This window comes from Triturus cristatus, chromosome 2_1 (genome assembly GCF_964204655.1).
Source record: "Triturus cristatus chromosome 2_1, aTriCri1.1, whole genome shotgun sequence".
In the NCBI taxonomy this organism is placed as follows: Eukaryota; Metazoa; Chordata; class Amphibia; order Caudata; family Salamandridae; genus Triturus; species Triturus cristatus.
In genome coordinates, this window is record NC_140581.1 from 689,497,484 (window position 1) to 689,525,402 (window position 27,919).

General features: G+C 40.8%; 1 protein-coding gene across 1 annotated transcript in view; it reads right to left on the reverse strand.

Annotated features, from left to right (window-relative positions):
* The window catches only part of KCNN2 (potassium calcium-activated channel subfamily N member 2), a 568,271-nt gene that overhangs the window by 161,533 nt on the left and 378,819 nt on the right, over positions 1–27,919 (reverse strand). The window contains exon 4 of the mRNA XM_085632627.1: positions 986–1,127. Within this exon, the coding sequence (XP_085488753.1) occupies positions 986–1,127 (142 nt within the window). The remainder of the gene's footprint in view (positions 1–985; positions 1,128–27,919) is intronic.

Sequence of the window (27,919 nt, forward strand, 5' to 3'; positions counted from 1 at the left end):
AACGTAAAAAAATGCGAGACCTTTTGCATTTCCTTGCTTCTTGAGAGTGTTTTCAGATCCTTTACAATGGTGGGGCGGCCATGCTGAACAGGACTGTTCGCTTCACAGTGCAGGTGGCAGACTAACACCCATTGCTTAGTAGACGGGCGGGTAGATTTGGTACTGTAGGCACTAGCGGACCTAATGGGCTCCGCTGCAGAAAGTGACACTCAGCACAAAAATGGTAGAATGCTGCTATGCATGAAGATTCGTTGATATTCTATTTGCCACATGCTGTGTTTTTCACTTAACCGCTAGCAGGTCCTTAGGTGAAATTGTTCCCTTTTCAAACAAAATGCAAATATCTCAACCATGCATTCAAAAGGTCAATTATGTGTGCAGCTAATGAGCCACAACATGTACACAGCTATATACATACCATAAGTGTGTGTGTATGTATGGAAGAGAGGGGATTATATTAGGGTTCTATATATAAAAACGCACATAGGGAAAGATTCTGCCTCCAAAACGCGAAAGGCTTAAAGGGGGTAGGAGAAGTACATTTGAATGGGTTGATTTCAGGGTCGTTCGGGGATGGTTCATATGGGTCTGGTTAAAGCGAAGCAAGAAAAAGGCGTTTAAATGTTTAAGTTCGCTGACGGCTTTTTCAAAGCATGAGACATGGGTTACCAGCAGGTCCCCTTCAACCAGCATGATTTTATATATGGAGCTTAAGAATCCTCTTATTGGAAGAGATCGAGATAATGCAGGAGTCCCCTAAGGGAGCCAGATGTATACCCGCTACAAGCTGAGCTATGAAGAATAACAGTCGATACAACATCCTATCAAGGAACCAGATGATTGCTTCTTATTCTACAAGTTTCATTCTAGTATTTCAGTGTACATTCACTGGTTTCAGCATCTGACCAATGGAGGAAACACGTCAAATGCCGGATGCACAACATATTGGGAGGTAACATAATGGAATTAAGAAATACAGGCTTACCATAATTCCAGTGAGCAAGCAAACTCCTTTTCCACAGTATGTATTCGGTACCATGTCGCCGTAGCCAATCGATAAAAAAGTTATTGAAATTAACCACATTGCTCCCAGAAAGTTGCTAGTGACGTCCTGTTGATCATGGTATCTAAATAAAAGAAAAAACATTCTTTCTTTACACAACTTTTTTTTAACACAACTCAGTGACATATTTCAATAAAATAAAAATAAATATTAAAATGTTCGACAAAATACCAATAACACATCTATTTACCAAGATGGCAAAAATAAATGTATTGTTCGACCTGATGATTCTGCATCACAGGTACCACGATGCAAAATAAAATGAAGGAACCTCGCATAGGCTGCCTTCTAGTAAAATTTCACATAGAGGCCATAAAGGTAAGGACTTCTGAATCGAAGGAAGTAGCATCACTGAACTCCTGTTGATGTAAAGAATTGTGGAGCTGTGGTGTTCATTCAGCTGGTTGATTATTCATTGAAACTGTCCCTGATTCACAAACTTCTTAGCACACCTAAAGTCAACTTCAGTGTTTAAAAATAAAATCACTTCCCAGTCACAAATGGCAGATCCTAACTGAAAGAATCGAGATCTGTGAACGTCCATAGACAAAACCTGCATCTGGAAAAAAGTTGCAAGTATGACAGATTTTTCAGTGTCCTATTCTTATGGTTAGAGATGGGAACATGTCTGTTCTCAGGGGTTGGTCCCTGGGGTGGTCAATGGAAAGGCAGTAAACACCCGTAAGTTCATAACTTTGAAGGCAGTCATATACCTTGTCAAATATTTTTCCATCTAATTTACAAATGTAAATAACCCCCCAAAACAGTGTACAAATTGAATGCAAAGGTTCTGTAGACATTGCCGCAAGTTAAAAGGGACACTTTTTCAGATAGAGACAATTGATAAATACAGCCATCGAGACCAGAAGCCTCTCTTTTCTTGGAAACAAGCACATCATATCTGGTGGCTCTCAACACACGCACAGCCGAGGAATCAGACTTGAGATACGTGTAAACTTTAATTTCCAAATCAGGACTATGTAAAAAACTGTTGTGCAATACAACAGGTCTCGCATTTACGCAAGTTTAGGATTTTAGCATTGTAAATGACAATGCCTTTTACTTATGTTTTGGTTTTTGAAACATAAATGAAACGCATTGCCATTTACAATGCCAATAGCTTAAACTCGCATAATGCAAGACCTATTCCATTGCAAATGCTTGTTCTTTGAAGCACCCAAATGCTAGTTCCTTATGTTTTTTTTTGACTGCTTGAGGCAAACCCCATTTCTTGACAAAAAGATCACACTCTGTATGGGAGAAATGAAGTCCAAAAACACACATTATAGAGGTCCTCCGCGGATTTCTTTGTACTACACACAGTACAGAGCACCACACAAAATAAGGTCTACTTCGGGAAATGTCCAGAAAATGAAATGGACTCAACTGTAGCTAGAATTCTCCAACACAATGCAGAACAAAAAAATAATTTATGTAGTTATCAGGGAAGGTCCTGAAACCCTAACAAGGAGCTGATTAACCATCTGCATTACCATGAATACATTGCAGCGACACGGCTAAGAGGAACTCAAGCCAATGAAACACACTGTGTTTTTTAAGCATGAAAGAAATGCTTACAATATTGGCAACTCCCATCAACAATACAATTCAAAACCACGCCGGCTTTACGGAAGAGCCTGCTGCCCATGCGCAAAGCACTTCAGGGACAGCACATCACTCATATACGCTTTATAAATATGCCTACAGTATAAACATGCATGGTAGTTGGTAATCAATGATAATTTGCCACAAGGGCATAGATACCGGATGACCCCACATCACCGTAAACAAAGAGTTTTTGTGATTACATTTCGTTTTCAATCACTAAATTCGCACGTGTACATCGAATTGGTTCAATTCAACCAAATGACTACATCACCCATAAACCATGGACTTAATATAAGGTGATTTACTGAGCAAGCGCGTTGTGTGATTTAATTCAGCAGGATCAACTTTATTCCACGGGCCTCTTCTTTCGCATGCACCAAACAAATACATTGGCTCCAATACGCTAAAAGGGCAAAAGCTATGTTTCGGTAGATTAACCACATGAACACACGTTGTGCGACACCTAGGTCCCTATTTTTGATACCCAAGTCCCCAGTATTCAACTGCATTGGTATAAGCGGTTTAACTGAATGCATGTCTTAACTTCGAGAAAGTATTTGTCGTGCTAACCCAAACGATTGGAAACAGGCCATCCTATCATAACGCAATCCCTAACACCTTCTTGAAGACTCTGTAGGTATAGATAACAGCTAACCCCAAGAACATGAATGTTGATTTCTCCTGATATTTAAAATTAAGTAGAAATGTACAAAGATACTAAATACACCAGTGGTACAGTGGTAGAGAGGTACACAAATAGCACTTAGGTTGTGCTTTCAGATTTACAGTGTTGAGATACTGTATGTACTTCTACACTTTGGTTGATGTTCATTTTAAAACTTACTACAGAAGGGATAAACTGGTCTCTCACCATGTATAAGTGAGAAATGAGATATGGTGCAGCTGTGTTGTAGGAGAGGGTGTTATCATGTAAAAGGTAACTAATAAATACAGTTTTGTGTTACGCTTTGGGTATGGTATATTAAAGTAAGTGCATGTAGTTATATAGCTAGGTTCATCTGTAGATTTAAAACTGCAACAGAACATAAAAACATTTGATATTATCTGTAAGTCAGTAGTAAAGTAGCTGGTTTGTTGGCTAAAGTAAAAATTAAAATATACTTGTTTTACAGAACAATATATACATAACTACAGTTAGAATGCCTACAAAAATTTGGAGGTAAAAGCAACATAAGTAACTACAGTATCTCTGCAAAACTGACACACAAAAGGGGAAAAATGCAGAAAAAGTGGTAAAGAAAAAAGAACTACTGGTTGGCCACAGTCATTTTTTAGAAATATATCTGGACACCTGCAAATATTTGAAAATAATGAAAATGAAAACCAAACTATGAGAAACAATAAGAGTGGACAAAATCTATGTTAGAAGAACAGGAAAGAATGCAATAAGGATGGACACACATTAACCAGGAGACAGACGCAGCTTAAGGAAATCAGAGCCAAGATGTTTTGAAGTAGAGTGGTTGTAAATGTTTTGAGATATATGAGAACTATAGAGGAAGGAGAGAGGCACTGAAACAGAAAGAACAAGTTGAGGGAGTAGTTGATAAGGCATTTGCTTTGAAGAGGAAGCTTTTCATGTTGATTATAGAATGAAGACTCTTGACAAAATAGCGTTGTACATGAGGAGAGAAAACCAGAAGAAAATATTAGGCAATAGAAGTATCTTTGGTACAGTGGAGAAAGGATACATACTTCTAGTACAGAGCCTTTCTTTAATGAAAAAAGCTACCTGAAGGTTAACACATTAGTTCATGCTATTGATGAAAGAGGACAATGTTATAAAATGAAGAATGGCACTCCTTTAGCGAAAGAGGTGATGGTGTCTAGCAATGTAGAACAAGTTATTGCAGAATAGGTACGGGGAAGGCATAGTCAAGCACTAAATACAAATGATATCGTAGTCGTGTTTGTAGTATTTAACAGCAATCCATTAATATACTAAGAATATTTGTACATATCTTTACAAGGTGAAGTTTAAAAAACAAAATAAGTACTTTACAAGGATTGGATCCTTGCATTGTTAGAAGGCATACAAATTTGGAGGGACACTTACTACCTTGTTTATTAAAGACAGTGTGGCAAAGCACCTTTCATCATTTCAGGATGTAAGCTGCACACCTCTCAACAATGCAAAGCTTAGTTAGGAGGTTGTACCATGTGAAAATTCCTGCTTTATGTTTAGGAAAAATGAACAGAGCACTTTTGTATGGTAATGTAGCAGAGGTAAAAAAGGTTTGTGATGATGTGCAGTTTCATTTCTTTTGTTCAGACCTGGGCTCTACGGAAAATGAAGAGTTGATAACAGGAGGAGTTGCAGAACAGGACAGCGGTATAATGATAGCTTTGAAGAAGAGATGTCAAAATTTAACAAAGTGTGCTCTAAAAAAACAGAGTATTTTTGTATAATTTGTTGAAACACTCACTACAAGATTGAAACACGGACTGTTGACTTGTATTTAAAAAGTGAAAATGAAAATAAAGATAACTGGCAAAAGTTTGCTGTGTATTTATTTGTAGAGGAACGCTTTGTCTTGTCCACACAGTAAGTTATAGGTAAGTACTGTTACAATAAATTAGAGGAAAATATAATGGCAGCTAGAGATGTGCATAACAAATCAATACTTGTTCCTATTCCAGAACCACGTCAAGGTTTTAAATGTTTATGAGTCAATTGTTATCCAAAGTGTACATCCATTTCAGGCTATAGCCTGTATGGAGCCAAAGACAGGCAAGTTGATACCAAAAGAGCTACAGAAAGGTGTAAATGGTAGAGTACTGAACTTGATTAGTAATGTTTTCTCAAAATATTCAGGAGGATGTCCAAGAATTTTTTATAGTAATGCTAGGACTATTAGAGGAAGAGGATGTGAATATCAATGAATTGTTTGGTTTAAGTTATAAATGGAACAATAATTGTGAAAATTGCAAATTCACTTCTAACACTGAAATTAATTTGGAACGATTCCTCTACTTGACATTACCAGATTGTCAAGCTGTGGCCTTTGAAAATGTAGCCAAAAATGCCCATCAAGATATAACCTGTCCAAACTGCAGATTAGAACTTAGGTGTACGTTGTTAGTACAAATGTATGGGAAATATGTCATAGTCATGCTTATGATGCAGAGTGGATGGTAGTAAATTAGAAACTGAAATACAAAACTTTGCAGCTGGACAAATTTTCATTTACAAAAGAAGTTTTACAACTATAGAAAACATCTTTCATGAGGGAGTTTATATAACCTCTACACACAACACAATATATTAAAAATGTCAAACAGGATGGACAGCATGCAATAAGACCATGCAAAAAGCAAAAAAACTTATATTTGCTATTTCTAGAACCAAAGTTCGTAGAACAATGTGTTATAGTGTTGAAATGTATATGAATTATGAGTTTCTGAGACATTATTTGTCCTATTAGGGGTATTGCCTACAGCAGTGTTTCCCAAACTGAGGTCCGCGGACCCCCAGGGGTCTGTGACACATTCCCAGGGGGTCTGCAAGCAACAGCTTTAAAAGCCCTTCAAAGTTCCTTGAATAATCTGTAGTTTTCGGGCAACTATAAAAGTGTCAAGATAACATCCAGTGATTAATGTACTTGCTGGAGAGAAAAGCATGTTTTGTTCAGTAGCAGGTTTGACTCATCTAAGGTAGCGCAGAGGGTTAATATGCCTGCTGCAAAGAATGTGTACCATGCATTTAAAAAAAATAAAAAATATGAGTTACAATCATAATCTAGCACCTTAAGCTATGACCTGCCATCAAACAGCTGAATGCAAACTGCATGGTACAAGTTAGTATGCTATATTGTTTTCCCAGTCTTTCATAATCCTCATTTTGCCAAAAAGGTTTGTTTGGGTAGAATTAAACTGTTATAATTAAAGTCAAAGCTAACCCCTATGTAACATTCTGTATCAAGATTCTGTGCTTCTCCAGACCAAGCACTCTTAAAAAAATGCTCACCAGTATGGATGACATGTGAATCCTACACCTTGAAGTCCCCTTTGCCTTATATAACATAACATTTTCTATACACCGCTTTACACACGTACGATTCATTGTCTCTGTATGTGTGTGATGTAAAGTGCTCTGACACCCTACACTTGTATGAGAGATGCTATAAATTAAATACTGTTTTCAACTGAAGGTAATGAATTTATAAAACATTACAGGGCTACATTCTGTTACTACAGATAAAAACTAAACTGAGGTACTATAATACCAGCAGCCTTAAGTTGCATCTAAGAAGTCTCTTTTCCACTCACCATTGTAACTTGTTTTGGCTGCCTAATGTTCAAAATGAAATCCTAATTCATGTTTCTTTGTTTACTTTTTTTCACAGAGTTTGAACTGCTGCAAAAAAAAGAAGAATACAAATTAACAACAATGGTTTTCCACACTCTGGAAAATTAGATCCACAGACTGCTTCCCAGCTGTTACGTTGGTGTTATAGTTCATGCAGAAGGTAGCAAAACGCTTTAGTTCTGGTGACATTTCACTACATGTTCTCTCCACTTAAGATGGAACTTTGTTGTCAGGAGCAGGGGCTGGAGGTCTGGAGGGTGATGATTCCTCTCCTTTTTTCTCTGTGGAATTTCAAGTTGCATCTTTGGGTATGTTTTCAAGTGGTACAGCATACTTGTTGTACCACATGAATATTCTTTTGCTGTGCCCCGAGATAATGTCTTCTCACATATGCTACACTTTCCCAATTTGCTGTAAAACCGTGTAAACCAATGACATTTCTTTGTTTGGTAGTTATGTTCTGTTCGTGAGTTCTGATGTTGAAAGCTGTTTTTGGAAACTGTTGTTTTTTCTAAATATGTTGTTCAAATAAAGCCAAACCATTATGTTATAATAGCTAAACTCAGACTTTCTGTAAAATATGCCTGTATCTCTGTTTTACACTGTCATTTGTATTCATGACTACTATCGTCATTACGACCTCTGGGTGTCGCTGTGAAGAAGTAAAATGCATTTTTGATGTAGTTATATCGATTAATACAAAGGGGAAAGTTAAATTAGTATCTTACTAAATAGCTACACTGAAACTTTATGTAAATGAAGTCTATATATATATGTGTTTAACACTTTGTCAAAAACACGCAGTACTCGCAGTGTGTCCTTGGCAATTGCACTCACTGAAAAAAAAACAAAGGTTACAGGTACGTAATAGTAAGGAAATAGAATTTTAAAAAACCTTGGAAAGCCATTGAAAAAAACAAAGGTAACAGGGACGTTATAGTTAGCCTAACATTTCACTTGTACATAACCAGAGATATTCAGCAGTTATAGTTAGCTAACCTACCTATCACTCACGCTGTTGAAATGCACTGCTTATGACCTCACATATTACATCACTCATGACATGGTCAGTGATATCAATCATGACATCACTGATGACATCTCAAATTACATCACTGATGACATCATCCAGTGGCTGTTTAAAAAAAGTTTATGTGTTAAATAATTGATGAATCAGTGGATATAAGAGTGCCTGTATGGATGATTCAGAAGGTGCGTGACTGACTGTATAAGTGAGTGATTAGGTGTCTCAGTGAACATATGGGTGAGTGACTAGGTAGTGAGAATATCCGTATCAGTCTTTCAGTTGGTGTCGAAGTGGCTGTATGGGTGTCGAAGTGGCTGTATGGGTGTGTGAGTGGCTACGTGAGTGGCTGTATGGGTGATTGATTGGTTGCCTGAGTACCTGTATGGGTGTCTGTCTGCGTGGGTGGGTGAGAGGGTGTGTCAGTGGTATATGGGTAGTGAGTGCATAAGTGAGGGCAGTGTAGGTGACTGTGTGTGTATATAGCTGTCTCGGTGAGTGAAAGGATATGTCAATGGTATATGGGTGAGTAACTGCATATGTGAAAGGCAGTATAGGTAAGTGTCGGAGTATATGAGTGACTGTACGTGTCAGTGAGGGACTGTGATTGTGACTATATGTGTGAGTGTGTGCTTGTGTCAAGGTGAGTGAGTATGTGTTAGTATCTGTATGAGTAAGAGAGTGTATGTGTGTGTATCTGTTTGGGTGAGTGAGTGGCTGTGTGATTGACTGTATGGGTGAGTGAGTAGGACTCTCTTTTGGCCACTGACCTTGGCATTGGAGTGCTTTCCTGTTCCCTGATGCCTTGATCCAAGCAGGGGGTGTGCCGCTGCATGGTGCAGCCGCTGAAGCACTACATCGCCCATAACCCCTGCGTGACTCATCACCTGCTTGGGATTAGCCCTACTCAAGGGCTGCTGAGACCCGCTGTGAGGGATGTGCGCGGGCCGTCCTCGGGCGAAGACCAGGCCAAGGGCACGCCCGTCTGTGCCCATCAGCGATAGAAAGAGATAGGGCTGGGCCCCCTCTCTTGACTGGTTGTGACAGAATTATTTTGTATTTCCCTGGCTGAAAGAGCACAGCAAGTATCCTGAGGTAGCTGTATTCTACTTTTCTTGAGCTGCTGACATTGATATTCATCTTACCCTGACTTTGGTCCCTGATGTAGCAGTGGACTTTTATACTGACTGCTATTTGTAACAGAACCGCTTGATTCTGTTTCTTTGTTCTTTGCTGGTTTCTTGTGTTTATCTAAAAGAGGTTACATTTGGACTACGGTTTTCAGTTATTATATGTACTAGGTCATGGGGAAAAGAAAACACCCGGGTTACACGGTGGTTAAGTCACCTATAAAACCCTGTTTATCTATCATGAATTAAATTATGGGTGCAATGGGTGAATTAGAGAAACAGATCCTCAGTGTGGAGGAAACATTAATCACTTGCACAGAGCAGATTCCGATCCTGTAAATCCGAGTTAAGTTGTATCAACTGCTACTCAAAATAGCTCTCACTGTGGGGTGAATCCTATTTTACCTGACAGAGATGAGAGTACCTCAAATTGTATTCAACATCTACTTTGATTTCTCACCCCCCCAATGAAACGCTCAAAAATACCGAGTAGCCTCACTGGTGATTCCACTTTAAACCTTCTTCAAGAAGAAACTATAAAAAATAGAATGGCCCACAAATTCCAAAGGGATAAAATCGACTATGAGAATGCCGAAATATTCACTTTTTCTCCCAAAAATATGGAGCAATGAAGATACAAAAACAAAATGATAGAAACATAGTCAATCAGGATGATAGAATCAGTTTATTACTTCCTGGCACAATATCAGCTTCTGATCTGAGCTTGGCCTTTAAAAGTGAATCCGATTCTGAAGGAAACAGGCCACCAAATGATCGTACAACCAGGAGCAACAAGCTCACACTAGAGGAGGAACTGAATTTTTTAAGCACAAGACAGACGCCAAACGCTGTGACTGAGAGTGTCACATTACAAAGCAAACAAAGGAGAAACAAAAGGCATTGAGATAGAAGACAACAGCATAGAAAACACAAGAGGAAGGAAACAACCAATCACCAACTGGTGACGCAAGTAAATATGGCACAGCAGGACAATAAGATGGTAATCAACCTGTCAGATGTGGTTCAGGAGGAAGCGGAGAAACAGCTTCTACCCCTGGGGCTTTCATTTTGTCCAGATAGTACTTTTAGCTATATCCAAACCAGAATCAACATCTATAAGTTGATTCACTAACTCAAGCTCCAAAAATATCACTTGCAGGGAGCTAATGGCGCATACAGGGACATTCCGTCAGCCAACCTTGCCAAGAACACTAACATTATCTATCAATCATTCGGAAAACCTACAGATTTCAGATATTGAACTCATTCAGGAATTGCAAGCCCCACAAAATGAAGATCAACAGACCAGCTCTAGACTATCTACAGAAACAATGATATTGTAACAGGGATTAAGGACTCATGATACCGGTGCGATAAACCTTCAAACCTAAATCAACAGTTAAGTCTATCATGCCCTGTGATTAGATCGATATTTTCAATCAAAATCTAATAGCTCAGATTACAAAACTGAATTATGCAATACAGAGAGCTCACATCAAGCAAAGCAACCATAATAGAAAATACCAAGAATTAATGATCAAATTGCATAACAACAAACAGATAGTAATCCGTAACTAGGACAAAGGCGGGAACATTGTTATCGGGCTGAAATCGGACTACATGAAAGAGGCTTTCAAACGTCTAAATGATACGCCATATTAGAAGAAAAGCAAGATACAAACAGTTGGAGCATTATACAAGTATTTTTATTCAAAATTCGAAACATTGAAAAATGAAGAATTGCCCAGCATTGATTAGTCCAACTTTTTAAGACATGACCATCCGGTAATGCCGGTAATTTACCTTATCCCTACGATGCACAAAAACTCCATAACACCACCAGGCAGGCCGATCATCTCTGCCAGGAACTGTCTCTTGGAAAACAAGTGCTACTACATCAATTTCTTTTTACAAGAATATGTTTGAAGCTTACCATCGTTTAACCAGGATACAGGGGACTATAGATTTTACCACCTCCTATACAAGCATACAAGCATAAACCATAAAGATGGAATAGGAGCAATGCATTTTAACAGTAGATCACTTACGCTGTAAGAAGATAGCAAGATGTTGTTATGCATGACTCCATTTTGCTTAGAAAACAATTTCTTTATGTTCAACACTGAGATCTTCCAGCAGATCCGTGGGGTCGCCATGGGGGCCAGCTTCTCCCCCAGTTATGCTTGCCTCCATATGGGCTGGTGGGAGAAGGGGATCCTCATGGCTAAGTACAGTGAGATGATGGACAAGCATGTGATCTGCTGGTTCTGTTACATTGATAATTTATTTGTTAGATGGAGGGGATTTAAAGACAGCAAACAGAACTTTGTAGCTGATATCAATTGCAATTAAATCAATATTAACTTTACAGCTCAAATAAGCTTGCATGCAGTTGATTTCCTAGATGTTCATTTTTTATAAAAAATAACAGGATTGAAACTAGATTGCGCAGGAAGGAAACAGCAGGTGCTTCATGCCAATCGCTTTCACCCTCGGCACTTAATCCATAGGATTCCGTATGGAGAAATGTTAAGACTGAAAAGAATTTGTAGCAGTGATCTGGATTTGAAAAAGGCCCAAATAGAATTAAAAAAAAGATTTGTTTCTAGGGGCTACAATGCCACCATTTTTGATCTAGCCATAGCCAAAACAGAAGATGTAAATAGAGAAAGCTTACTTTTTAGCAATAGTGATAGCATTTCGAATGACTGGGGACGCAACAAGAATTAGAAGGAGAAACCTGGCTGATTTTAACTTAAAGCAAGCAGGAGAGACAATAGAGAAGTATTCTCAGAACAAATTGGCCTTTAATCTTTAGTGATCCAGTCATAGGTCCCAAACTCCCAAAAATCATCTAAGATCACCTTCAGGAGAGCCGTCTCAATGAGTAATGCCCTTGTTAAAAGTAGCCCTGAAATCTCAGAAGGAGGCAATTGGCTCTCTTCCAGAAAGGGATTTTTGAAATGTAACTCGTGCAGGGCTTGCCAACTCAGAGTAAACATGTCAAAATACCATTCTCCTCTTCATGACAGACCAATCAAGATTAATACATTCCTCACCTGAGTTTGCCATCAATGCCTTGGAATGCACACGTGGGCTACGATACATCAGTAGCTCTAAGCTACAAGTCCACAAACTGATTTTACGGCATATCTGGGCAATAACTAATTATAATGTATCATATCCAGTAGCTCGCCACTTCAAAGATATACATAATAGCAACTTGAGTCATCTTAAATATTTTGAGCGAAACACCATTTCTAGTACAAGACGAGGCGGCAACCGGGAGTCTGCATTAAGAATAATGGAGACTAGGTTTATCTTAAATCTCGACACAAAAACTCCAAATGGGCTCAATACAAGTGAGGATATGTACACCTGCCTATAACGCCTGTGCTTCACTTTTTAGATATTGTCAAACGGCCTACCATATAAAGAAGGGGCCTCTATTATAACACTTTTAATATTGCTGGGTAATCTGAGGTCAGTTTGTAAAACTGAAATTACAGCGCCAGTAGCGCAGCTTAGCATTTATATAGTTTTCTTTTTTTATAGTGTCTACTTTTTTTGTTTATCAGGCACTTATTAGCACTTTGAGCACTTTATCAGACTAGTAAGGTGGCTACAGATTATGACACTGCCCACATGGGCATTATTTCCAGATGTTTTAATAATTTATAGTGATACCATTGAGAGAGGAAATTGAATTGAACTTGGTTGTAACATTATGTGGGGTAATGCTCATTTGGTATCATATGCCAAGTAATCTTTTGCAACAATGGTAAAGTAGGGACAATGAATTGATCTGTATTTATGATAAAGCTAATAATCATTTATTTTGCCTAGAACTAAGGCAACAACTGTCTGTAAAGTTTGTGAACAACTATACCCAAACTGCGTATTTTGCACATAGGCATATTTGGCACATTATAATGATATTTAATTGCGTATTTGGCACATTGGCATATTTCACACTTTATAATGTTGTCGGGAAATTATCTAAAAACAAGGAGCTTTCCATTCATCTAAAAACAGCTATTTTTTGTATGTTTTCTAAATAATATTACGTAAACAATTATTCATGTTTTATCCCTCTCTTCAACGTAAATGTATCCACAATTATGCAATATTCTTTATTTAACATTCAATTTACCAGTGTCAGTCCATGAACCTTTCAGAGGGAGTCTGCTTTCTATATCTGTTGCATTCATGCACAGGGCAGGTGAAGGTCAAACGAAATCCACTATGGACAGTATTCTGCCAAGAACTACATCATCCAGCATGCCTAGCAAGCACGCGCCCAGTGGGGCGGGACCATAACTTCAAACCACCTGTGATAAATCGGCGAGCTGCTCCTTTCCCCTTTACACGCCAGCCAGCGAAAAAGGAAATATATCCGAAACGCGTATGGCAGATATGGTGTTACGATGTGCTGTGAGGACGTATTTTAGCCCGCTGCTGCCTCCCATGCAATAAAAGGTGAAATCGAACGTTGTGTGTGGTGTCTTCAACTGGGAGCAGTTTCAATTGGAATATTTTGTGGTCCGCTCTGACCACGAAGAACACCCCACTGTTGAGAAACAGGTCCGTGTGCTGACAGCACCAAAAACGGAACAACGTACCTGTTTGGAGCGGCGTCACTAAAGCAGCGAGCGAGGATCCTTCCCTACAGCGACCCAACGGGATTACAATTGAGGAGGTGAAGGTAAAGCGACATCCACTATGGACAGTATTCTGCCAAGAACTACATCATCCAGCATGCCTAGCAAGCACGCGCCCAGTGGGGCGGGACCATAACTTCAAACCACCTGTGATAAATCGGCGAGCTGCTCCTTTCCCCTTTACACGCCAGCCAGTGAAAAAGGAAATATATCCGAAATGCGTATGGCAGATATGGTGTTACGATGTGCTGTGAGGACGTATTTTAGCCCGCTGCTGCCTCCCATGCAATAAAAGGTGAAATCGAACGTTGTGTGTGGTGTCTTCAACTGGGAGCAGTTTCAATTGAAATATTTTGTGGTCCACTCTGACCACGAAGAACACCCCACTGTTGAGAAACAGGTCCGTGTGCTGACAGCACCAAAAACGGAACAACGTACCTGTTTGGAACGGCGTCACTAAAGCAGCGAGCGAGGATCCTTCCCTACAGCGACCCAACGGGATTACAATTGAGGAGGTGAAGGTCAAGCGACATCCACTATGGACAGTATTCTGCCAAGAACTACATCATCCAGCATGCCTAGCAAGCACTCGCCCAGTGGGGCGGGACCATAACTTCAAACCACCTGTGATAAATCGGCGAGCTGCTCCTTTCCCCTTTACACACCAGCCAGTGAAAAAGGAAATATATCCGAAACGCGTATGGCAGATATGGTGTTACGATGTGCTGTGAGGACGTATTTTAGCCCGCTGCTGCCTCCCATGCAATAAAAGGTGAAATCGAACGTTGTGTGTGGTGTCTTCAACTGGGAGCAGTTTCAATTGGAATATTTTGTGGTCCGCTCTGACCACGAAGAACACCCCACTGTTGAGAAACAGGTCCGTGTGCTGACAGCACCAAAAACGGAACAACGTACCTGTTTGGAGCGGTGTCACTAAAGCAGCGAGCGAGGATCCTTCCCTACAGCGACCCAACGGGATTACAATTGAGGAGGTGAAGGTCAAGCGACATCCACTATGGACAGTATTCTGCCAAGAACTACATCATCCAGCATGCCTAGCAAGCACGCGCCCAGTGGGGCGGGACCATAACTTCAAACCACCTGTGATAAATCGGCGAGCTGCTCCTTTCCCCTTTACACGCCAGCCAGTGAAAAAGGAAATATATCCGAAACGCGTATGGCAGATATGGTGTTACGATGTGCTGTGAGGACGTATTTTAGCCCGCTGCTGCCTCCCATGCAATAAAAGGTGAAATCGAACGTTGTGTGTGGTGTCTTCAACTGGGAGCAGTTTCAATTGGAATATTTTGTGGTCCGCTCTGACCACGAAGAACACCCCACTGTTGAGAAACAGGTCCGTGTGCTGACAGCACCAAAAACGGAACAACGTACCTGTTTGGAGCGGCGTCACTAAAGCAGCGAGCGAGGATCATTCCCTACAGCGACCCAACGGGATTACAATTGAGGAGGTGAAGGTCAAGCGACATCCACTATGGACAGTATTCTGCCAAGAACTACATCATCCAGCATGCCTAGCAAGCACGCGCCCAGTGGGGCGGGACCATAACTTCAAACCACCTGTGATAAATCGGCGAGCTGCTCCTTTCCCCTTTACACGCCAGCCAGTGAAAAAGGAAATATATCCGGAACGCGTATGGCAGATATGGTGTTACGATGTGCTGTGAGGACGTATTTTAGCCCGCTGCTGCCTCCCATGCAATAAAAGGTGAAATCGAACGTTGTGTGTGGTGTCTTCAACTGGGAGCAGTTTCAATTGGAATATATATATATGTAAAATATCCAAAATTGTATATATATATATATATATATACACACACACATACTAGGTCCTAACTATAACTATCTACTGGCGACCGCCAGTAAATTATATATATATATCCACAAGAAAAGGTTGCCCCCACTGGAAGAAGCCACAAGGTAGGTGCAAATGTTCCAACATTTAATAAAGGCAGCTGCATGCATCGAAACGCGTTGGGAGTGGAAGATTTTGGATTTTGGAAAATAAAGAGAAGAACAGAAGCCCAAATGATTATTGTGTTGTTAAAACAATTGTCATATTGTGTATTGATATTGAGCGTGTGCATCAACATTTTGTGATTAACCTAATCAATCTATGATTGAGCCTTTTGGGGAATTTGGTGTTATTTCCCTTTGTTTGATTGCACCGCAGCACAGTTAGTACTAATGAGAATACTTGTGTAATATTGTTGGAGCGCCTGATTTCTCCTTTACACTCAACTTGAGTAGCAGTTTACACTTATTGCACTTGGAATAGGTGCATTAGAGTATATAATCTAGGACAACACAAATCCTATAAGCAAACAATTGCACCATGCTCTACTGGATGCCTTGATATGATAACACAAGTGAAATACCATGATAGGACATAGTTTGGGGTTACGGTTCATGATTGAGGTCTAGCAGAGTATTTGAGTAATGCTCAAAAGTCTGCATTAGTTTGTTAAAAATATGCAACTTATAACATATATGGCACTCACGTCAACCCAGGACACCTGTGTGCACGCTGTTCAGCCAAATAACAGTAGCTTAATAAACTGTACAGGCTATGTCATTTTAACCCTAAAGTGTGAATTAGTGGATTGTTATTTCCATTTCATACGTAAGACGCAGCGGAAATATTCATTTTTAAATGAATACCTACAATCGTGCTAAACAGCGACTGGTAACTTGCACGTTTAAAACAAAGGTCTGATTGCTTGCTGAAGGTTAACATCTGTTTTGAATTACAAATTACTTCCATGTAAGTAAACATTAGCTCCCTTCAGCAATAACCTATATATACTAAAGTAGAGATTATCATCAATACCTTGAAATTGGAAAAAATAACAGATATAGTTTATTACATTGGAATGTGTGTAAATAGATGCCGTTAAGTGGGAAGATGCTTTTATTACAATCAGGGGAACAATCACTGGTCATTGTTTTGAAACTTGTATAGAAAATTAGCAAAAATACTTCATCTTTACAAGCAGAACATATGTGCCTAATAAGCACGTTCCATATCATCTGCTAAATGTCACTTGACTTAAATAAATTTGTATTCTAAATGGGTGGAAATGCAACTCGTGGTGAGTACAGTAAGTAGGTAGAAAAACTATTCGTATGTCTGTACCCATCTGTATATGTCTCTTCTGGTCTTTCTACTAAGGGTTACTATATCCCCAGGCTGAAAATTAGTGAAATACACACTGACTCATTCTGACACCACCAGGGATCACTTCTAATATGTATGACAAATTATGAAACATCATTTTTCAGACTTTCTGCTGATGTCTTTCATAGGGTGAAGTAGGATGATTTTGTAATACTATTTTTTACATGTTTTTATGGAATACGTTTATAAGAACTTCACGATGAATGATGACAAGGAGGCAAAGAAAAATGTATAGTGGATTTTAGGTCTGATGTAGACTTTGAAGGACATAAAGAAAGCTACTGTAATATTAATAATACTCAGATTTGTACAGCGCAGGTAATCACCGGTGGGGGTTTCTTGGTGCTGTTCCTAGGCACGCAGAGATTGATGGGCCTTTAGGGGCATCTTGGGCGGCAGCCAGGTTAGGGCTTCTTCCGGTGCTGTGAGAGGGAAGGGGCGTAGCCGGAATTCCCTTTAGGGTGTCACCATGGTGCGCGGGCGAGCCCTGACTGGTGGGGGGTTTAAAAGCAAGGGACAGCAAGGGAAAGCCCTCCTTTGTCGTCTCACCACGGGATGAAGGGCGGACCGGAGCTTCACGAAGTTACCCATCCACCCATCCATAAGAATTAGAGGTCTAAACTTCGGGGTCCTGGGCAAGAGAAATGGTGGGGAGTCCGTTTTGTGGGGGCTGCTTGGTCCTGGAACAGGGTGGGCAGTCAATTGGGGGCTCTGGGCTGGCGGGAGAGGGGGCTGACCTGCTGGTGGTCCTGGACTCTCTGGACCCCACCCGAGATGCCGGCACTAGTAGTAAGCAGTTTGGGAATCTACCTACTGCTCTGGTGGCCGACTGGCGGTTACCACAGATGAGAGCAGGGTATTTGGTTGTGGCCTACTGGCACAACACGCGGCAGAGGTGCCTCTGGCGATCCAAGAGTGTAAATACAAATATGCAACCCATGGCTCAAAATGTATATTTCATAAGCCTACTGTTTTACAATGTGTGTGGTTTGGTCTATAATAAAATAATAAAGTTGGTCAAGAGTTGACATTGAAACAACGAAATAAAATTGCGGTATCTGAAGGTTAATAAAGACTACGCAGTGAAGACCAACTACAGGCTTGGTGTGTTTCCTTGGAGGGAAAAGGGGGTTGGGGTGGCTTCATTGGTAAGGGGGCGATCCGCACGTGGTATGCCCACTATAAGTGATTTGCTCAGACTCACAAAATTTTGAGCCCACAGCGAGGCTCGAACGTGGGTTCCCAGCTCCAATGTCCGCGGCTCTGGCTGTTACACCACGCAATCTCCACTAATAAGGGAGACAGTATATGCTGTCACGTTGTGACAGAGTAACTCGTCAAATAAACTTTAAAATCAGCCCCTTAGTTTTTCCCTGGGGCTTAACAAAGATACTACCAACTGCCCTTTCCTTTTAAATTCCACACAGAATATATCCTATCTGATTTCACCATGAAACAAGTTCTCACTGAAAAGTAAGGAAATGTTTATTACTACTATAGCGTCCACTACTTAAAATGACTGCAAAGCCTCTGAAACACAAATTTTGAAAACGTGCTCGAAAGGATATGACTTGCAATAGCTAATAATAGCTACAAATCCCCAAAACAGTTGTGTTGTTCATACAATTGCTTACCTGAATTCTGTACCTTTTACTATGCGCAGAAGGTCAGAAAGCATTTCCTAACAAAAGTCAGCAAGCACCTGAGGTGAACTTTTGGAATCCTACCTGGAATACATGTGATATTTGTTTTTAGAGATATTTTGTATTGAATTGTAATTATGTTTATCTTTTGATAATGTTTAAAATATGAATTTGTACATTATATTTATCATTCTTGTATTTGCTTCGAAATTTATTTGTATTGTCTTTGTGTTCTGTTTCTTTATAAAATGCATTCCTCTTCCTTCTGACATAAGTCTAGAATCAACTGACTACATACTACATCTCGCAGAGTTATAGTCTGCATATGGCAGGCTTCCCACCCGCTGTCCAAGCACACCCAATTAGAGCAAGAGCTGACTCCCCACACGCATCTGCGTTATATGGTGGATAGCTAAGCTGCTTAACCTATATTGAAAACACATTAAGCTCCTGAGACTACAAAACAATGCACTTTTTAGAACAAAAGTTTCTGCAGTACCTATCTGCTGATGTTAGCATGTGCAATCAGACTAAACTAAACAGTGGTTAATTAGAGCCTGGTTGCAGGTAGGGGTCACTGGCACTCATTTATTGGGATGGTCATTTATTTTTCCTCATCAGACTTTGACTCAGTACAAAACAGGAAAAAACACACAAAGAAAGAGTAAGAGAAAGATGAAAAGCTGTGACAAAGATATAACACAGGACCCTGCAAGAGTGAATTATGAGGCATGGGCTGTAGGGTGGTGGATTCAAGAGGTATGAAGTGGAATCAAGACTACGCAGCCTTGGTATTTATCACACAGACATTCAATATTGCGAGCCACAGGCTTCTGAGCAAAACCTGGGGCCCCTCACTTTTACAAATTAAGCACTACTGAAAGAACAGACTCAAAATAAACTACTCAAATAGTGACTTTACAAACATTTCAGTGACCTGCTCTTAACTTCACTACCAATTACTTTCCCCCAATCATGCTAGGACTAGAGTTAGCACATAACATTAACCCTGTCTTTACATATGCGAAAACTGAGCGCAGCTATCTTTTTAATTGAATTCAGAATAAAACTGAACGATTTATTTATAAGATATAGACTTTAGCAGTCTGTATTTTGGAGCTTATGGTTTTTCAGGTTTCACCATTATAACTCTGCTGGCCACCAGAAGGATCAAAGTTTCTTACCACACAATATAGCCATTTTCCAGTGCTTGGACTTGTTTCTAGAAAAGGAAGAAATTGGAATGAAATATCCTTGTGCTAACACTGCATGTTCAAAGCCGACATTAGATTACATACTTGTGAATGGAGCAATGTTTACTCACATCGAATCATTCAAAAAAATAAAGCAGCACACAGAAAGCAACCATTCCCCACAACGCATCAAAATCAACCTTGATATTCTAACTCACAAGGTAGCTCAGCTTCTGGGAACTACAACAAACCTGAAGAGGTTATTCTGGAAGGATTCCATGGCATGCTTAATTGGGTCAGTGCCTGAAACCATTCTAGCTACTTCACTTAACAACCCCCAAAATTATTATTATTGTTAATATTATTGTTATTAATAAAATCCAGCTAGTGCATGGAAGGACTCAGTAACAACTATACTCATCTGTCAAAAACCAGCAACTCACAAAGCCCACTAACTGACTCTCACACTGGCAAGACCTGCAGTGTTCCCCCAGCATTAAGGTGCATAAAAGGGACTCTTAACAGGGAACTACAACTACTGGCTGGCAACTGTTCAAATTAAGATATCATAGAAATGGAAAGTGGGTTACGCAGACAATACAAAAGTAAACTCTAGAAGCACAAGAATAACCACACCAACACCTTTTGGGCCGAACTGCTCACAGGAAGACAAATGCAGCAACTCCAAAAAAGGATGAGGAATAATCAAGAACCGCAAAAAAGGTCAGGTAGCCAGCAATAACGGCAACATCTCTGAAGATGCCTGGACCACATATTTTCAATCATCGCAGCAACCGAATCTAAGCTGTGGCAGACCACCAGCACGCTTCACCACTTTCACCACTTTCTTCTCTGAATCAAGAAAAGGGCGCATCATCAGTAAAAGAAGGGCTGAGGTGCCCAAGGCCAGAATGGCCTTTCTCAGGTGCTATTCAAAACAAACCCGCCTACACGGGCCAAAATCCTAATACCTCTCTACAATCAAGGGGTCATGGAAGGTCAGATCCCAGACTCATGGTGAGGGGCTATCACACGCCTGATATTCAAAGGTGGAGACCCTTCAACTACAGGATAATCTCATTGTTGGATAACGATGCAAAATATTACAGGGACCTCCTCCTAGAGTATCTTGATACCTGAGTATCTGAGAATAACATTACTCCAATAAATCAGACCAGATTTAGAAAATAAATTAGCACTATCATCAACCTAATGGCCGTTCCTCTAGCACCCTTCTCAATGTCTGTTTCATAGACTTTAAGGCAGCCTTTGACTTTGGCCCAAGACCACTCTTATGGGCAAAACTGGACACACTTGGGATTCCACAACAACCTTTTAAAGTATTATGGAGATGCATACCAACACATGGGTGTGCATAAAGGTAGGGGAAGCGAGCATAGTCTCTAGAAAAATTCCAAATACCACCTGCCTGAAGCAAAGATGCATACTAGTCCCCCTTCTCTTCAGTCTTTTTTTGGCTGACCTGACAACTTCATTAAATGACCTGTTGGCCCATTCACTCAAAATAGGCAAAAAGCATCTGCCCGTTTGTCAGACACAAATAGGACTCCAACAACTGCTAAACACCCTTCAAATATACTCCAACAAGAACCACCTTGTGGTGAACTTACAAAAGACCAAAATAATGATCATAGGGAACAAAATCAAAAAGGTGGGTGAATGTTTTCTAAATGACAGCACAATCGTCAAAGACAACATCTACATGTATCTGGATGTTTTAATTGACAGCCAAGGATCCTTCCTGCCCCAAAAGAAATACCTACGGAACAGGACAGGATCTCTTCAATATGCCTTTGTCAGGATCCTCTTTGAGGCCTTACCTAGAGATAATCGGGGCAAAATTGATCCCAACCATATCATATGGCTCCGAAACCATGCAAGGTTGGGACGCACAGCTCCTTGACAGCCAGATTTTTAGCACATACAAGAAGGTCTTCAGATTACCATCCGGGCATCCCCGTCCCAAATACAGCTGGAGTTTGGACTAATCAGGCAAAAATTAATACATCTGGGGTCATACGTAAAACTTTGTCACAGACTCCGCAACTCGAAACCAGACACTCTAAATCAGCTGCTATGGTAAAAAATGCAGACCCAAGGAACATCATCATCGGCCTGGGTATATCTTACATTTTAAACTTACAATTGGGGACTTTCGGAACACAGTAACTTCACTCTCAGTCTTCAAAGCTGCAGTCAACAAAGCATTGAAGCGACTCTTTTCCACCATCAACAAAAGAATGCTGGCAAAGTGAACTCACGCCTACCTGGTCATCAACAGCTACAAGGCTCTGTACCCGCAATCCTAATTGGCAGCTGGCTTTTCTTCAACAATTAAACTGCAGCTCAACATGTATCGACTTGGTGAGTTACTGAAGTTAGATTTGGCACCGAGCTGGTGTAATCTGGATGGTAGACAGAACTGAAGGTTAGGCGACCATCGATGGGAGACAATTGAACACATAACACGCACATGCCCAGAGCTACCTGGACGGGCAGAAGAGCTGTGATCGAGTCCCTGCTAGTTTCCAATTACAGACTATTTGCTTGCATTGTTAAATTCTTGACTTATGCAGCAAAGAAACTTAACACTCAACCAGCTCTGTCTCCTTAGAACCTTCATCTAAAGATGATAGCCAAGTCAATCTGGGTATTGGACAGTCATCTTGCCAGTCCCCACGAACTTCAGCATGATCCTTTCCAGCTATTTTCTGACTTTTTATCTAAAATCTTAAATCTTAGTGACTTGCTTTTATGAATTATTGGCAAAACATGCATTTGTATAAGACTAGTACTTTTGTGAATTACTGCACTATTTTTAACGTTTTTTTGTATGCAGAGGTTTTCAATAACTGCACATCTACAAATAAATAGTAATAATGATAATAGTTCTAGTGCTAATTACCTTTGTAGTGCATCTGCCCACAGAAAGAAATGAAAGACAGCCGAACCTGTGGAGTCAAACACAGGAGCAGTTCCCCTTTGAAGTTTTGGAGGGAAGGGATCAGGAAGCTGTGACAGCTGGGGTGGAGCTGACGCTCTCAGGGAAGGTCTTTTAACATACCACTTCAAGCTGCCATGTTGAAATGTCCCAAAATGCTGTGCAGGAGGGTTAGGGCAGGGGTGGAGTGATAGGGTATCACCATAGGTGTTTCCAGCCACCTTCTTGCACATATTTGTTAGTTAATGTATAGTATTCAATAGTTTGTCCATAAAAATGTACTATGCCTTTTTTTAGAAGAAACAACTTTGGCTGCCCAACTATTTATTGGATGGGGTTTGTTGCGTGCTGGCATACTGAGATACTAGCACATACCATTTCCCCAGAGTAGGCCTTGGACTACTTGACCCTGTTACCCTGAGAAAGTCAGGTGCTGCAACGGGGTACTTGGTTCTCTGTAGGAAGAAGGCTGCAGACACATTACTTCTGAAGGGCACATATGTAGCGGATAACCCATTTGCTATTTTGGGTTTTATTTAAATTTGTTGGTGATCCTCTAGTTCTCTTGAGGTGTGATGAAGGGTTGTCCTACAGCACAGATCCCAATACAGAGTGAGAAGCCACTGAACCTTTTTGTTCTTAGGAAAAATAAGCAGCAGAAACAGAATCTCTACATTGGAAATAGTGGGCCTGCAGTTGTCAAGGATTGATGTACCTAATGGTCATACAATTCTGAAGTCAATCCAAGCATCCACACAAAGCAAATGCGATTGTAATATGATTAACAGTCCTTAACCTGAATGCAGTTCTCATCCATCTCTACGAAACCCTAACAATGTAGATAATCCTTACTATCTTGCAAATTATTATAGCACTTATTGAGCAATGCTGTGATATCACTTGTATGCATCCACACACTTAACCATGTCAGTCACCTTTGGACAGAGTAATATGTCTAAAATAAAAAAGGAACTTGTGACCTTTAAGTGCTAGTATGCTATATGCAAATTTCTTTTTTTTATTCACCCAAGTTCCTCTTAAGTGTAAAAAGAATAACATTTGCATTTGAATCCTGATTCTCAGAATTAGGATTTGTGAAATGTTACGTCCACAAACTCTATTTGAAAATCCCAAAGTATGGGATTGTTTTTCCCATTAGCAAGTGTTGGTTTTGAAGTTGGTATACAGGTGTTGCCAAGAGGAGGTTAAGTCATAGAAATACAGTGTTTGGAACATTGTGTTGAAACTCGGTTGTATTTAGAAACATTTTGCAAGTCCTTTCTTACCATGAGAACACAAGTAAATTTGTTCATACAAAAGATAGGAGTAAGTGTATTTTAGGGTAGGGAAAAGTATATACATCATCCCCATATTTAAAGGGATTATATGAGAAAGTAACAAACTTACACTTATTGCTTGTTCGTCCTGTGAACAATTCACACAAGATGTAAGACACGAAAGATGGAGGAGTTACAGGGACATTTCAGTGCTTACCTCTTATTGAAAACCTCACTTCAACTAAAGCACCATTAAGTCACACTCCATACAAGCTCTTCCTAAGTGGCATTAAAATATTTTGTGAAGCACAGGTTTTCTATCTCACTCTTCTACCATGGTGTGTAGGAGGATCTCGTTCTTTTCACCCTACAGCAGGCATACTCATTCTTTTTTTTTAAATTGTTTACGTTTTATCAACAATGCCACAGCCGTGTACAATACATCACTTGCATTAAAGATGAAGCAATCAGAGTAAAAGATAACAAGCAGAAGATGTTACAGTATTACCTTCAGCAAGGAGTCCAATAAATCAATTTACACATCCTGCAGCATAGTCTGACAGGCAGGTCTTATCTATATACTTTAACTTCACTGAATTAGCGCTTTATTCAAAGGCAACCCATCATATCCTGCCTATGTCTGGAAGACACATCTCATAGCCATCACACTAACCATCATACGATTTGCCCATTTCTCTAACCGCTATATATTGTTTATACAGACTCCAAAAGCTTTTTGAGCGATTCTGTGGGGGCATTAGTTCGTTATATGTGCGTGTTACAAAATATCATATCTTTTTCCCATTCAGATTAGTGGGGGGGGGGGGGGGGGGGAGGGGAATGAGACCAGCGCATCGCCACTTTGTGCTACGCGAGAAGCAAACACAGACCTATAAGTTTCCTTACATCTTTTTGTAGGGGTTTCGTATATCCCAGCAGTGCGGTCTGGGGATCAGGAGAGAGTGGTGTACCTATTATTTCCCCCATTTTATGAAATATTTGCTTCCAGAAGGCAGCTATTTGAGGGCAAGACCAGGCTACATGGAGAAAATCTGCACCGCTTACGCCACAGCGCTCTCAGAAGTCCGACTCTCTCAAACCATATCTGTGTAGACGCTCCGGGGTGTCATATACCCTGTTAAGGTACTTGAAGTGTATTAATCTGTGTTTTCCATTTAATGAGACCTTTTGTGTGATCTCGTAGCAGTACCTCTACTTATTATGATCAAGTGGTATCCCTAAGTCCGCCTGCCATTGTATTGTAGCTGCACAGTACTGTGTGCATCTGAAATCTTGTGACATGTCATATATGTTCGGACACCAATTTAGATGGTGAATTTGCGCGTAAGAGATAGGTGAAGGAGGGAAAAGCAGGGGGCTCCTCATACTCGCAGCCCAACAATGCCTGCATGGTGTGTCGGATCCTAAAATAGTGAAATTGCATGAGTGGAGACACACGCTGCTCATCGGTAATAGCCTCTTCCCAAGTGCGAACCTTACCTTCCAAGAAGAAGTCAGCCATCGTATGAATACGGATAGACTTGAGGGACTAGACAGTCATACTCTCTACACTCACTGGGAGCCACTGACACCAGTCTACCGGTAGCAGTGGGGAATATAATAGTGTACCTGCTTGTCTTTTTAATAGATTGTGCCAAGCATGCACTGTCGAGTTTATAGAGTCCAACACTCCGCAGTATCTATTAGGAGGTTGAGTGAGCCGGCTAGGGAGCGGGGAGGGGTCGACTGCTATTTTCTTGATATGGAGATGAGGAAGAGTGTGCGGGCTATGACACTAGGAATAAGCATGTGAACATTGTGCTGCTCTATATTATAGTTCCAGATCAGGGGCTCCCAACTCACCCATAGAGAATGGAAGCGTGAGTGTATCCATCTTAACACGAGGGGACTTCCCCGCCCATGCCAAACATACCATCAAGGTACCCAACCTCTTGAAAATGTATATCGGAATTACCATTGGGATATCATTAAAGAGAAATAATAATCTCGGCAGTACAATCATTTTCATCAGGGAAATACGGCCAACAAGAGAAAGAGGTAACCTTATACATTTGTCAATGTCTTCCTCTAATTTACTTATCGCTTTTCCATAATTGTCCCACATAACTATCTTCGAGTCAGTGGAACTTGCACACCCAGATATCTCACTGAATCAGTGGACCACTGCAGTGGGAAGTCCAAGTCAAAAGGGACTATGGCTGGAGTTAATGGACAAATGATGGACTTATTCCAGTTAATCATTAGTCCAGAGACACTGCCGAATCTTATCACCTTCTGGATCAGAGGGGCAAGATTAGTTGCTGCATCCCTCGTGTACAGCAGCATATCGTCTGCATAAACTGACAAAATAAGGCTATAGTTGGGAAATCGAATTCCCCGGTGCCCGTGGTACTCTCTGAGGGTGCACGCCAGGGAGTCTGCTACAATTGCGTACAATAGCGGGGACAAAGAGCAACCTTGTCTGGTGCCCCGAGATATCTTGAAGGGAGACGTAACATAATTACCTGATCTTACTCAGTTGTCGGTTGATTATACAGAACTGAGAATAATCTGAGAAAAATCTCTCCTACACCCAATCTTTGTAATACTGCCATCGTGAATGACCATTCGACTGAGTCGAACGCCTTCTCCGCATCTAGGAATACTGCTGCGGATTTGACATCCGGCTTAACATGTTGCATAGCCACAAACACCGTCCTAAGGTTTTGGGTTAGCGTGCGTGCTGACACAAACCCTGCCTGCTCTTGTCCTACAAGAGTTGGGTGAAGGGGAACAAGCCTATTGGCTAACATTTTGGCAAATACTTTCGTGTTGACATTGAGGAGTGATAGTGGCCTGTAGGATGAACAGGCCTGAGGAAATTTACCTGTCTTAAGCAAAGTAACAATAAGAGCCTCCCTCATTGTTTGCGGCATTATACATATGTCGCCAATTTCCTGAAATAGGCTACTTAGGTGTGGTACCAGGAGATCCTTGTAGGCCTTGTAAAAGGAGACGGTGAGCCCATCTTGGCCAGGGGCACTACCCTCCTGCATGGAATTCAAGGCGACCTGGATCTCAGTGGAGTCCAGTGGCCTCATTAAGTATTCCCTGTGCCCATTTGAGAGCCAGGGTAGCTGTACATGTTCTAAATAATCTAAAAAGGCTTTTTCGTCAACTATTATCTTCAAGCTGTACAGATCTTCATAATACTTGCTGAAGTTTTGCGCTATAGCAGAAGGGTCACTCAGTATACTGCCATCCTCCTCAATTAGCTCAGATACACCGCCTGCATCTCTTTGGCGACGAGCTAGTGCCGCCAGCACTGACCCTGGCCTGTCCCCTTCACCATAAGATTTAGCTACTGCATACTTTCCCATGTGTTTAATTTCATTGTCTGCTTCCTCACTATATTCTTCAAATGTTTTTTTCAAAGTGTCAGTGACCTGTGGGTCACTGCCACCGAGCACCTCTTGCTCTAGCCTGCCCATTTGACTTTTTAAGTTGAGAGTCTGTTCCTTATGGGGCAGAGCACGCCCGCATGTTTACTGATGGCCACATCTCTAATGTACACATTGAATGCCTCCTAGACTGTGGAAAAGTGTTTGACTGAACCAGTGTTAATGTCGAAAAAGTCAGAGATAGCTCTGGAGAGCTCATCCTTGAACACCGAGTCTAATAGGGAATACGGGGGGAATCGCCATGTGAATGGGGCAACCCCACGTGGGGGAATTTCAATCTCTAAAATAATTGGAGAGTGATCTGAAAAGGTGCGAGGCAACACTGTGCACTTGCGGACACGCGGTAGCAGGGACCCTGTCATAAGCATGTA